Source organism: Pantherophis guttatus, chromosome 3, assembly GCF_059756535.1.
Source record: "Pantherophis guttatus breed Tessera chromosome 3, ASM5975653v1, whole genome shotgun sequence".
NCBI classification, from domain to species: Eukaryota; Metazoa; Chordata; class Lepidosauria; order Squamata; family Colubridae; genus Pantherophis; species Pantherophis guttatus.
Genome location: NC_142065.1, coordinates 119731830 through 119744140, shown reverse-complemented (window position 1 = coordinate 119744140; position 12311 = coordinate 119731830). Strand labels below are relative to the sequence as shown.

General features: G+C 38.1%; 1 protein-coding gene across 8 annotated transcripts in view; it reads right to left on the bottom strand.

Moving 5' to 3' along the window:
* The window catches only part of APBB3 (amyloid beta precursor protein binding family B member 3), a 90058-nt gene that overhangs the window by 57402 nt on the left and 20345 nt on the right, over positions 1-12311 (bottom strand). For 6 of the 8 annotated variants that reach the window (XM_060691066.2, XM_060691067.2, XM_034411655.3 and 3 more), the window contains 3 exons: positions 10377-10523; positions 6867-6994; positions 6382-6496 (listed from right to left, as the gene is read on the bottom strand). In XM_060691066.2, coding sequence (XP_060547049.1) covers positions 6382-6496; positions 6867-6994; positions 10377-10523 — 390 coding nt within the window. The remainder of the gene's footprint in view (positions 1-6381; positions 6497-6866; positions 6995-10376; positions 10524-12311) is intronic. The other 2 variants (XR_015733545.1, XR_015733546.1) reach the window with 1 other exon arrangement.

Genomic DNA, 12311 nt, shown 5'->3' with positions numbered 1-12311 from the left:
ACAATGCCAATAAACCAGGCAGGTGGTTAGCATATTTGTTAAGGAAAAAGCAAAAATCAAGGACAATAGAGAGAATAAAATATAAGGGTAAAGAGGTTTATGAGCAACAATTGATTAAAACATCTTTTTTAGAGTTTTATTCGAGGCTGTATACTGGTGATAAAATTAAAGATATAGATATAGATAGATATTTGCAGAAAGAGAATATTTATACAATTTCAAATGAGCAGAGGGATAGTTTAAATCAATCGATAACTTCTGAGGAAATTGCATTAGCAATTAAGCAGTTGAAAGTGGGTAAAGCTCCTGGGACGGACGGTTTGATGGCTATTTACTATAAAACCTTACAGGAGGAAATGATAGAACTGCTGAAAGAATTATTTAACAATATACAACAGGGAGGAGAGGTACCTCCAACTTGGAAGACAGCATTTATTTCATTGATCCCAAAAGAAGGGCATGACAATACAGATCCTAAAAATTATAGGCCAATTTCATTATTAAATACAGACTATAAGATATTTGCAAAAATTTTGGCAAATAGATTAATGACAGTCATGCAGCAAATGATTCACCATGATCAAACTGGTTTTATAAATGGTAGACAAATGAAGGGTAATGTAAGGCAAATTGTTAACTTATTAGAGTATTTGGGAAGGAACAACCAGGTCCCCGCAGTGCTTGTGTTCTTGGATGCTGAGAAAGCCTTTGATAGATTGAATTGGCAATTTTTACTTAAACTAATAGAAAGGATGCAATTTGGAGAACAATTTGTACAATCTATTAAGGCAATATATCAAAAACAAACAGCGCAAATAATAGTTAATGGTGGTTTAACAGATGTTTTTAACATAGAAAAAGGAACAAGGCAAGGCTGTCCCTTGTCCCCGTTATTGTTTATTTTGACGCTGGAAATTTTATTAAACAAGATACGCGAGATGAATACAATTAAGGGAATTAAAATTAGACAGCATGAATACAAGGTACGAACATTTGCGGATGACCTGGTTGTTACCTTAACCCAACCGGTACAATCGATTACAGCCTTGATGGATATAACCTGCTTATACGGACAAGTATCTGGTTTTAAAATAAATGCAGCTAAAACAAAAATAATAGCTAAAAATATGGTTAGGAGCCAAAAAGAAGAGATAGAAAGGTTAACAGGATTTGAAGTAGTTAAGAAGGTTAAATATCTGGGGGTCTATATTATGACTGCAAATACGAAATTATATCAGTATAACTATGAACCATTATGGCACAAAATACAGAAAGAGTTGGACAACTGGAAAAAACTACAACTGTCTTTGCTGGGAAGGATAGCTGCTGTAAAAATGAATATTTTACCAAAATTTCTATTTCTTTTTCAAATGATACCTATACTTAAAAAAGATGAGAATTTGAAGGAATGGCAGAAGGGCATAAATAAGTTTGTGTGGGCAGGGAAGAAACCACGAGTCAAACAAAAGATATTGCAAGATACTAGAGAAAGAGGTGGTCTTAAGATGCCCAATTTAAGATTGTATTATGAAGCTGCTGCCCTCTCAGCAATCACAGATTGGATAAACTTAACGGAGGAAAAGATATTGAATATTGAAGGATATGGTTTGGTTTATGGCTGGCATGCTTACTTAGTGTATGATAAGAAAGTAGATAAGACTTTTAAAAGTCATATATTAAGAAATGCTCTATTGCGTGTCTGGAAAAAGTATAAATATAAACTAAATGATAGGTTACCAATATGGCCAGTACCCAGACACGCGATAGAGAACATAAATTTAGAGCAAAAGCAAGATAAGATTACATATAAGGAACTCCTTTATAAGGAAGGAGTCAGACTACAGTTAAAATCCATGGAACAATTAAAAGAAGAAGGGATTATTAAGACTTGGTTTCAATATGGACAGCTGCTGGCCAGATGGAGAGAAGATCAAAAAATTGGTATTTTGCAGCAGGATGAGAATTTGATAAAGCAAATAAGAGATGAAGGTCAAATGCACATAAAAAGGTTGTACAATGCATTATTGGAAATAGATTCAGAAACAGACTTAGTCAAGGATTGTATGATAAAATGGGCACAAAATGTAGGTGAACCAATAATGATGGAAACATGGGGAAAGATATGGGTTAGAAATGTAAGATTTACACAAGCACAAAATTTAAGGGAGAATTTTTACAAAATGTTTTATAGATGGCATTTAGACCCAAAAAAACTAGCTTGTATGTATCCAAATTTACAACCCAAGTGTTGGCGATGTGAGTGTGAAGATGCTACATATTTTCATATATGGTGGACATGTAAAAAGATTAAGGCTTTTTGGATAAAAATATGGTGGATTATTCAAAATATTTTGAAGAAAAAAATTAAATTTACACCACAGTTTTTTCTGTTGGGAATAGTTACGGATTGTACTGTAATAGAGACTAAGCTGGTTTTGAACTTAATAACAGCTGCCAGATTACTGGTGGCACAGTACTGGAAGAAGGAAGATCCACCTACTATTGAGGAATGGACATTAAAAGTTGTGCATTTGGCGGAAATGGCAAAAATTTCATCATACCTTAAAGACCATTCAAATGAGAGATATATATCGGAATGGAGAAAATGGATTGATTACATACAGAAGAAGTATCCGAATAAGAAGATTCATATAGCTTATGAATGAAATAATATTAAGTAGTTTATGTTTGTTTTTTCGGAGTTATAAGGAGTTAAGGACCTAGGGAGAATATGAAATGTAATAATTTGTTAGCACATTTTAGTTCTTGGTTTGTGAATGCTATACCCTGTGCTCGTTCTGGGAAGTCTAGGGAGGGGGGTGGGGGGAGGGAGGGGAAGGGAGGGTGGGAAGGGGAGGGGGGGTTGAGGGGGGAAGGGTGGGGGGGTGAAAATGTTTGTATTTTTCATAAAACTTTTCAATTAAAAAAAAAAAAAGTCCCTAGATCTGAAAAAGATTCAAGTTACACAGGAGCTTGCTCTTCCTGAGACCATTGTCTGCCAACTGTCCCTAAATACCAAACTTTGCTTTTTACTATGTTACAGAGCCCCTGATTACGACCTCAACCATGCAAACAAGCTAACTGCACTACTAATGTGGGCAGCTTCCTGCTCACACCCTATTATATTTCTTGGTGACTTCAATTTACCTCTAATTAATTGGACCCTAAACAAATGTACAACTGAACCGATACATGCAACCCTGTACAATACCGTTACTACTCTGGGACTGGATCAATTAGTAACAAACAACACTAGACTCAACAACTGCCTTGATCTCATCTTCTGCAACAGTTTAAACTCAATTTATGGGCTACAAATAAAAGAACTTTTTTCCAACAGTGACCACAGCATGATTGACTTTTGTCTCAATTTATGTCCTTGCAGAGAAGAGCATAATGACAGGACTCCAAATTATAACTTTAAAAAAGCAAATATGATCTCAGAGTTGTTGACCTCTCATCTCTTGATTGGCACATTCTATTCACTGGCTGTAATACTGCTGAAGACCATTTTAAACTTTTTTGTTCGAAGTCAAAAGAGTCATTAAACTATACATACTAATAGTAACCCCTAAAGCCAGAAAAAACAAATTACCCATAACAATAAGGAAGCTCCAATCCAAAAAAAAAAAATCTCTTTGGCAAAAAACCAAAACTGGCTATGTAGCTAACTTTAAAAGCTGCTATAAAACCTTATGCCGTCAGATAAAGGCAGAATGCCCCAATTACTACTGCAAACAAGAGGAACAGTTGTTACACACAAAACCCACCCGCGCCTTCTATAATTTCATAAATAACAAACTTAAAGACTCGAAAACCATGCCACCCCTAAAAGGGCCTAATGGGAAAGACTGTAATGATGAAGCCGTTAAGGCCAATCTCTTCAACACGTTCTTCAGTTCAGTCTTTGTCAACAGCAATGGCTCATGCCCTACATTTCCTAGTCGTATCACAACTAATTGCAACAATATGCTATGTATTGATTTTACAGAAGATAACGTTGAAAAGGTATTATGCAACTTAGAACTATCTCTATTGGCCGTGATGGATTATATGCTTACTTCTTGAAAAAGTTTTCCACTGCCATAGCTGAACCACTAAGCAAATCTATGAGATATCTTTCAGAACCAGCTCCTTGCCCAACCTATGGTCATTAGTCACAGTCATTCCTATCTTCAAAAAGGGAGACCCCAGCCTAGTTGAAAATTACAGACCAATCTCATTATGTTGTGTCATAATGCAAAGTCATGGAATCAATCATAAACCAATCCATTAACACACACACACCCACTTAGAGTCAAACAACCTACTCTCTAACAAGCAGTTTGGTTTCAGAAAAAAATTGTCCTGTAATCTACAACTCCTACACTGTAAAAACATTTGGACTACACAATTCGACCAGGGTAAAGCAATAGACACAATTTACATAGACTTCTGCAAAGCCTTTGATTCAGTGGTACACGACAAACTACTGTTAAAACTACACTCTTACGGCATTTCCGGATCACTGCACAAATGGATAGTTGCATTCCTGTCAAACAGGCAACAAGTAGTCAAAATAGAGTGACCTATCAAACCCTGCACCAGTTAACAGTGTTGTCCCCCAAGACAGATTCTAGGACCCATTCTCTTTCCAATATACACAAATGACCTTTTCAATGATATTATAAGCAACTGCATCCTCTTCTCTGATGACGTAAAACTATTTAACACCACCATCAATACTGCTGCCCTACCAAGCAACCTAGACTATGTGTCAGAATGGTCAAACAATTGGCAACTTCAAATCTCAACCAACAAATGCTCTGTCTTACACATTGGCAACAAAAACCAGAACACCAAATACAAGTTGGGCGGATACAACCTCGTAGATGACCCTCACTCTGTCAAGGACCTAGGAGTACTCATTTCAAAAGATCTAAGCCCTAGAGATCACTGTAACAGCATTGCCAAAAAGGCATTAAGAGTTGTTAACCTAATTTTGCGAAGCTTCTTCTCCAGTAACATTGTACTGCAAACCAGGGCATACAAAACCTTTGCCAGACCAATACTTGAATACAGCTCGTTTGCCTGGAATCCACACTGTATATCAGACATTAGTACAATTGAGCGAGACCAGAGGTATTTCATGAGAAGAGTACTCCACTCGTCTTCTCGCAATAGAATACCAGGCTTGAAATTTTAGGCCTGGACAACCTAGAACTACGCCACTTACGGTCTGACTAAGCTTAGTACACAAAATTGTCTGCTACAGTGTCCTACCTGTCAATGACTACTTCAGCTTCAACCGCAATAATACACGGCAAACAATAGATACAAACTCATAGTAAACTGCTCCAAATTCGATTGCAGAAAATACAACTTCAGCAACAGAATCGTCAATGCCTGGAATGCACTACCTGACTCTGTTGTTACATCCTCAAACCCCCATAACTTTAACCTTAAAATGTCTACCGTGGACCTCACCCCATTCCTAAGAGGTCTGTGTGCATAAGCGCACCAGCATGCCTACCGTCCCTGTCCTACTGTTCCCATTTATTTGTACTCGTTTCTTATGTTTATACTTATATGTTTATATGTTATGTTTATACTTATACTTATTTTCTCATACATGCTTGACAAATAAATAAATAAAACAAATAAATAAATAAGAATAAACTCTCCCACTGCTGCCAGGTATAGCAACAGAAAGCTTGTAACAGACACAGTAGCAGGTAATATTGGGGGGAAGTAGGAACGAAGGGAAAAGATGCCAAGCAAATATTCTGGAATTGTTTCTGGCCCCTTTTCCAGCCATGGCCACAGGGCGGTCTCTAGCTTCTTCTGTGTAATGAAGTAATGTGTCATACTGGTATGTGTGTGTTTCTGCTTCCCCCTCCCCCTCCCCATTGTTTCTGTGTGTATGCACTAGGAAGCATGAGTGGACTGTATATGATATAATCCAAGTCGTATAATCTGAGGAGGTGGTCCAAGCCACAACATATCAGAGGGATCTTTAGGGAAATCTTTCTAGTATTTTTTGTTTCTGCCCTCCCAACTTCATCTTTCAATTTTCAGAAAATTATCATGCAGAGATAGACTGGCAAATCTTTGCTCCCTTTAAATAATTTTCCATTGATTTGGAAAATATATAAAGAGACTAAGATTATTTTAATACTCATTTTGTCTCCCACTCCTGCAGAAGAAAACATCAGTGACGTCTGTTACTTAGTTATAGTACTGAAAACTCTTGACGCTGCACTAAAAGTACATCTCAGAACCACAACCTTTCCATATGTAGCATATGTGTGTCTGGGTGCACATGCACATGATGTATTTGTGTTTGTGTGTGTGTGTTTACGTATAAATGTAAAGAACTGTGCTACAAGTCAGGAGGGATACCTTGGAGCACATTTCATGCAGAGCTTTGGCAATAGCCTTGCCAGGCACATTGCAGTGGAAGACATGGCACTTCAGCACACACGTGTCCTTGTCACTGGCCACGAAAGCAAAATCCCTGCAAGGAGAGGAGAGCCCAATGAGCAAGAGCAGGGCTCCAAGCACTAGCTTTGCTTCAGGAGGAAGAGGGAAACTTACCTGTCCCTTGATCAAGCATAGCATGTAGGGGGAAAAAAGAACGGTTAATGAAGAGTATCTGAAGCACCTACCCTGTTAATAGCTTGGGAATAAATGGTAATCCCACATGATAAGGGTAGAAAGATCCCATGGGAAAGTCAGGGTGGTGGTGGGTAATCCTAAATTTTTGCACCCAACAACATCTATAGCTTAATAACTCACTAGATACAACACGTAGACTGAAAAGTTGCCCTTGGAGTTTGGTTTCAGTAAGAAGGTCTCCTTTCTCCAAACCACCCGTCATTACTCACCTGCCTTTGTTGCAGCCCACCCCCCAAACACGAATATTGATGATGGGCTGGCAGTGGATGAGGCTGTGATCCAAAGGATCCACCAAGTTCATTGTGTCCTCCTTGAGAATCATCACCATGTTTTGACCCTGTTAAGGAAGGCCAAGAAGTGTGAATGGTGCAGGAATGAAAATCCCTCTGTTTAAGGCATGTTTAGCAAAAGCTGTAATAATGGGGATAGACTGGGAGGACTATCCTATGATAGATTAAAAAGGAAAGTTCCTTAACATAACATCTTCCTATCACTGATAGGAAGAATAGCTACCATTAAAATGAATATTTTGCTGAGATTATGATACTTGTTAAACAATTCCAATAAAGTTGGAAAAAATTTTTTTTGAGGAACTGAGTAGATTAATGTCAAAATTCATTTGGCAAGGGAAAAAAGCAAGAATAAGTTTGAAATTGCTACAATATTCTAAAAAGAGAGGAGGTTTTGGGTTGCCAGATTGGGAGTTATATTACCAGGCATCTGCACTTACATGGCTGAAAGAACGGATAAATCTGAGACATAGACAACTATTAATTTTGGAGGGACATGACTTGCAATTTTGGGTGGCATGCCTTCCTATAGTATGGGGGGAAAAATACACAGATACTTCCAAGGACACTATTTCAGACATACATTATTGTTAATATGGGCAAAAATTAGAGAAAAGCGCTATTTAAAAATACCAGTCTGGCTTTCCACAATGGAGGCACTGATACATCCAAATGTGGTTAACATGGAAAAAATCATAAGATATAAAGACATTCTGAATGAGAAAGGGGAACTTAAAAGTAAACAGGAATTAAATACTCAAGGGATTGATTTAGCATGGTGGCCATATATACAAATACAATCAAGATATGAGAAAGATGTCAAAACATATGGTTTTTATAAAGAACTAACAGAATTAGATCAGATCCTAACAGGAACAGATGAAAAGTTAATTTAAAAAATTTACAACTATTTACTGAGCATTAGAATGGAAGAACAACAAGTAAAAGAAACAATGATAGTGTGGGCTAAAAACTTTGGCTACTCAATAGAATTAGACAAATGGCAAAAGTTGGAGAGGAATTATAAATTAACAATGTCAACTGCATATAAAGAAAACTTATATAAAATGTTTTACAGATGGCACTTTCCACCGGCAAGACTACTAAGATGTTCAAGGATATCTCTGCTAAGTGCTGGAAATGTAACAGACACTGGGCTCGTATTACCACATGTGGTGGACGTGCCCAAAGGCAAAAAAAACCTGGACAAAAAAACACATTTGGATAAGAAAAAATGATAAAGGAACACATAGAATTAAAACTGGAAATATTTCTGTTGGGTATCATACCAGAAAAATATAATAAAGGGAATATGTACTTAATACTACAGGTGTTAACAGTGGCTAGAATTGTATTTGCACAACACTGGAAGAGCATAGAGATCCCTACAGAAGAGAATGTAATAAAAAAAAAAACCAGAATGTGCAGAAATGGATAGATTAACACTAAAAATTAAAGACAAGGAAGACACTGAATATTTCTTAATATGGGATTCGTTCTATCAATGGTTAACGAGCAGAAACAGAAGTTGGATTTGAAAAAATATAAGAGAATGACTAATTTTGTAAAAATAGTTTATCAAATGGATGAGTAAGCTCTATATGTTTATTATCAATGTTATGATGAGATATCATTGTTACTATATGATTATTACTATGTTATGAATGCTATTGTTATTATGACGATGATTATTGTTCAAACTAACTATACCCAGACAACACACTGTTTATACATCTGAGCTCTCAGCATAAATTTACCTATGTTCATTTACAGAGTCTTTAGATTTAGAATTATATCACCAAACCATTCTAATATAAATCTAACACTGTAATCTACTCTTGAACAAAATAGAGCACCTGTGTTTTCACTATTTTGTTTTTGTTTTGTTTTGAAGAAGGCACAAATGAGAGACAGTTTGGTGTGGTGGTCAAGGTAACCAGGCTAGAAACAGGGAGACTGCAAGTCCTGCCTTGGGCACAAGTGGGTTGCGTTGCCTTGGGTTAGTCACTTGGGTCAGTCCTAGGAAGCAGGCAATGGAAAACTGCTTCTGAAAAGCTTGACAACAAAACTGCAGGGACTTGTCCAGGCAGTTTCTGAAAATTGGTCACGCTGAATGGAAGGGGCGGGGGGGAAGGGAACAAATGCATTCATTTTTTATTCAAGCTTATTCAAGTGTTTTGTCCTATTCCAGCAGTTGTCATTGCAGTGTTGCTTTGCCTTCAAAATCTTTTGAATTTTCCTCCTCAGGTGGGACCAATCACTTCCCTGTTGGGATTGGCTTAGACCAAATGGGAAGGTTTGGGGGCGAGGGGAGGAGTTTGGAATGAAATAGAAGGATTTAACAGTACATACTCTAGGTATATGGAACTGGATCTCATTGTAAAGCTGTTCATGTGCTTCAAATTCCTTTTTGCATAACTTTTTCAGATAGACACGTAAAAGCAGAAGGAGCTAATTTCTGAGCAGGAACTTTTATTATGGTGCTTTCCCCCTTATATTCCTGTTCCTCCCCAGTCTGTTTTAGTTTAGTCTATGGAAAGTTGGGTTAGGGCATCTTGGGAACTAGTGGTCTGCTGAGTTTGGCCCCGTTTTTGGTTTTCTTCCACATTTCCCTACAAGTAGCCTTACCAGGATTTAGTTCAGGATTAGTTTAGTTCAGGATTTTCAAGGGTTTGGATCAATTGGCTTTGATCAGTGGGAAACTCTTGCTTATTTTTTCTTTCAATTGAGCCACTCCAATGGCTTCCAATATTTTCTTCATCTCCAACTTTCCCTATCTCCAACTCTACTAACTTGCAACTGTTTCTCTGACAGTTATATTCATACACTCTAGGTTTTCTGCTGGGGTGAACTTTCTGTTAAGAAGCAGGCTGCATTGACGGCCTCAGGGGAGGCGAGTTTGGCCATGTCAAATTCCCCTACTGCCCAGCTGTTCATAAAATTGTCCTCTGCTGCCATATATATTTTGAAGAAGGGGCTGTGCCAGCCCACACTTTACTGATCAGCTGATTAAATAATAAAACATCAAATAGGTTTTTATTTCCTGGCTATATCCCACTGTGATTCTTCTTGGTATAAGCCATTTTGTTTAACTTACTAGTTTGATTTTCTGTTCTCAAGGCTGCACTTTTTGTATTGATAGAAACTGAAAATAAAGCTCAATTTGGAAAGTCAACATGCCCTAGGTTCAAATGTAATGATATCAGCCTACAATGGAAGAGAAAAAACATGTTTGAAAACAGGAGTGGAAACACTCTCTGGTGCCAACCTTCACCCAGGCCAAGGGACAAAAGAAAACCCCAGAATAGTTGGGTCCAAGAAATTAATGGCTACATTCCAAATGGGGGACAGTGGAATTTGGCAAAAGAAAACAGGTGATATCTTAGGAGCAGATCTTTTTCCCTGGGGTTATATACCTTAGGCACTCACCTCACCCCATCTATCAGCAGGACCAAAATTGTCACAATTGTTTTGGGAAAGTTGCTGGATGCAATTATTTACTGCAATACTGCTTTTGCCTGGTGCCAAGTCCTCCTCAGGAATCTCAACCCAGCCTAGGGAGCGCACAACGAAACACTGGGAAAAGACAGAGGGAGGGAGGGAGGGAGGGAGGGAGGGAGGGAGGGAGGGAGGGAGGGAGAGAGAACATTAATAGGCATCAAACATAGCTAATGATTCTCCAACCCTCTTTCAGCTATTTAACAAATCTTATGTGTTACTGGACCCCTGAGCTACATAGAGAAAAAAATTGCTTCCCCAATCCAATTTCCAGCCCGCTGTGTGTAAAATTGGAGACTCCCAATGCAGGGGTATAATGCTGTTGGTTTGGACTGGATCACCCGATCCGGTAGTGATGATGGCGGGTGGTTTGGAGAACCGGTAGCAAAAATCCCTGTCCACCCCCCATGCCCAGCTGAGCCGCGCGATCATCAGAGGCTTTTTTTTTAACTTTTAAAAGCATTTTTTCTTTGACTAAAAAAATGCTTCTAAAAGTAAAAAAAAAAGCCTCTGACGATTACGCGGCTCAGCTGGGATCATCAGAGCCTTTTAAAAGCATTTTTTTACAACCTCTTCGGCTGAAGAGGTTGTAGAAAAAGTGGTTTTAAAAGTAAAAAAAAAAAAAGTTGGCCACGCCCACCCAGTCACATTACCCTCCCACCACCAAGCCACGCCCACAGAACCGGTAGTAACAAATTTTACATTTCACCACTGCCCCAATGTATCCATTGCTAACTCCATCCAATCTCCAGTCTTTATAACAGCAAACAATTTTTCTTCCTATTTAAGTAATAATGAAATAATGGAAAAGCTTTAATGTTTTCTGTTATTCATTCAGTATCCTATTATATGGGGACCCCAAAGGATCATGAAGCAGTGGGGTTGGTTGGTGCCCTGAGAGCCCTCCTATTGCCTTTTTAATTGATTTTAACAAGGTTTAATTATTCTTGCCTCCCTCTAAAATTTAATTTTGAAATTTTAATTTTAACATTTTAATTTTTATACATACAAATTTAGGCACAATGTTAGAATGCAATTTTGCAGGCTAACTATTCCCTCAGTCAGGAGTTCAATCCTGATCAGCTCAAGGTTGACTCAGCCTTCCATCCTTCCAAGGTCAATAAAATGAAGACCCAGATTGTTGGAGGCAATATGCTGACTCTGTAAACTGCTTAGCGAGGGCTGAAAAGCACTGTGAAGTAGTATATAAGTCTGCAATTGCTATATATTGTTTTTCTATTCTACTGTACGCTGCCCAGAATTCCTCTTTAAGGGAGATAGGCAGTTCAGAAATGTAATACGGGGGTGGGGTGGGGAGAAAATGTGATAGATAGATAGATAGATAGATAGATAGATAGATAGATAGATAGATAGATAGATATAGATAGAGCATCTCAGCAGTCTGTTAATGTTAGTGAAGCAGTCACTAAGTGACATCCAAGTGTGATTATTATTATTATTATTATTATTATTATTATTATTATTATTATTATTTTATTTCTATACCGCCCTTCTCCTGCGGGACTCAGGGCGGTGTACAACCAAGATAAAACATTGCATATAAAATTTAAAAACAATTTAAAAAACAATTAAATAATTTCGGCCCAAAATATTAAAAACAACCCAATTAAAACCAAATTCAATTAAAACTGAGAGGATGGGATCAAGCCAGCCCAGCTAGATGGAATAGGTGTGTTTTCAGGGCCCGACGAAAAGTCCAGAGGTATCTCAGGGGGTAGGTCATTCCAGAGGGCGGGTGCTGCCACAGAGAAGGCTCTCCCCCTGGGGGTCGCCAGCCGACACTGTCTGGCCGACGGCACCCTGAGGAGGCCGTCTCTGTGCGAGCGAACCGGTCGGTGGGAGGCT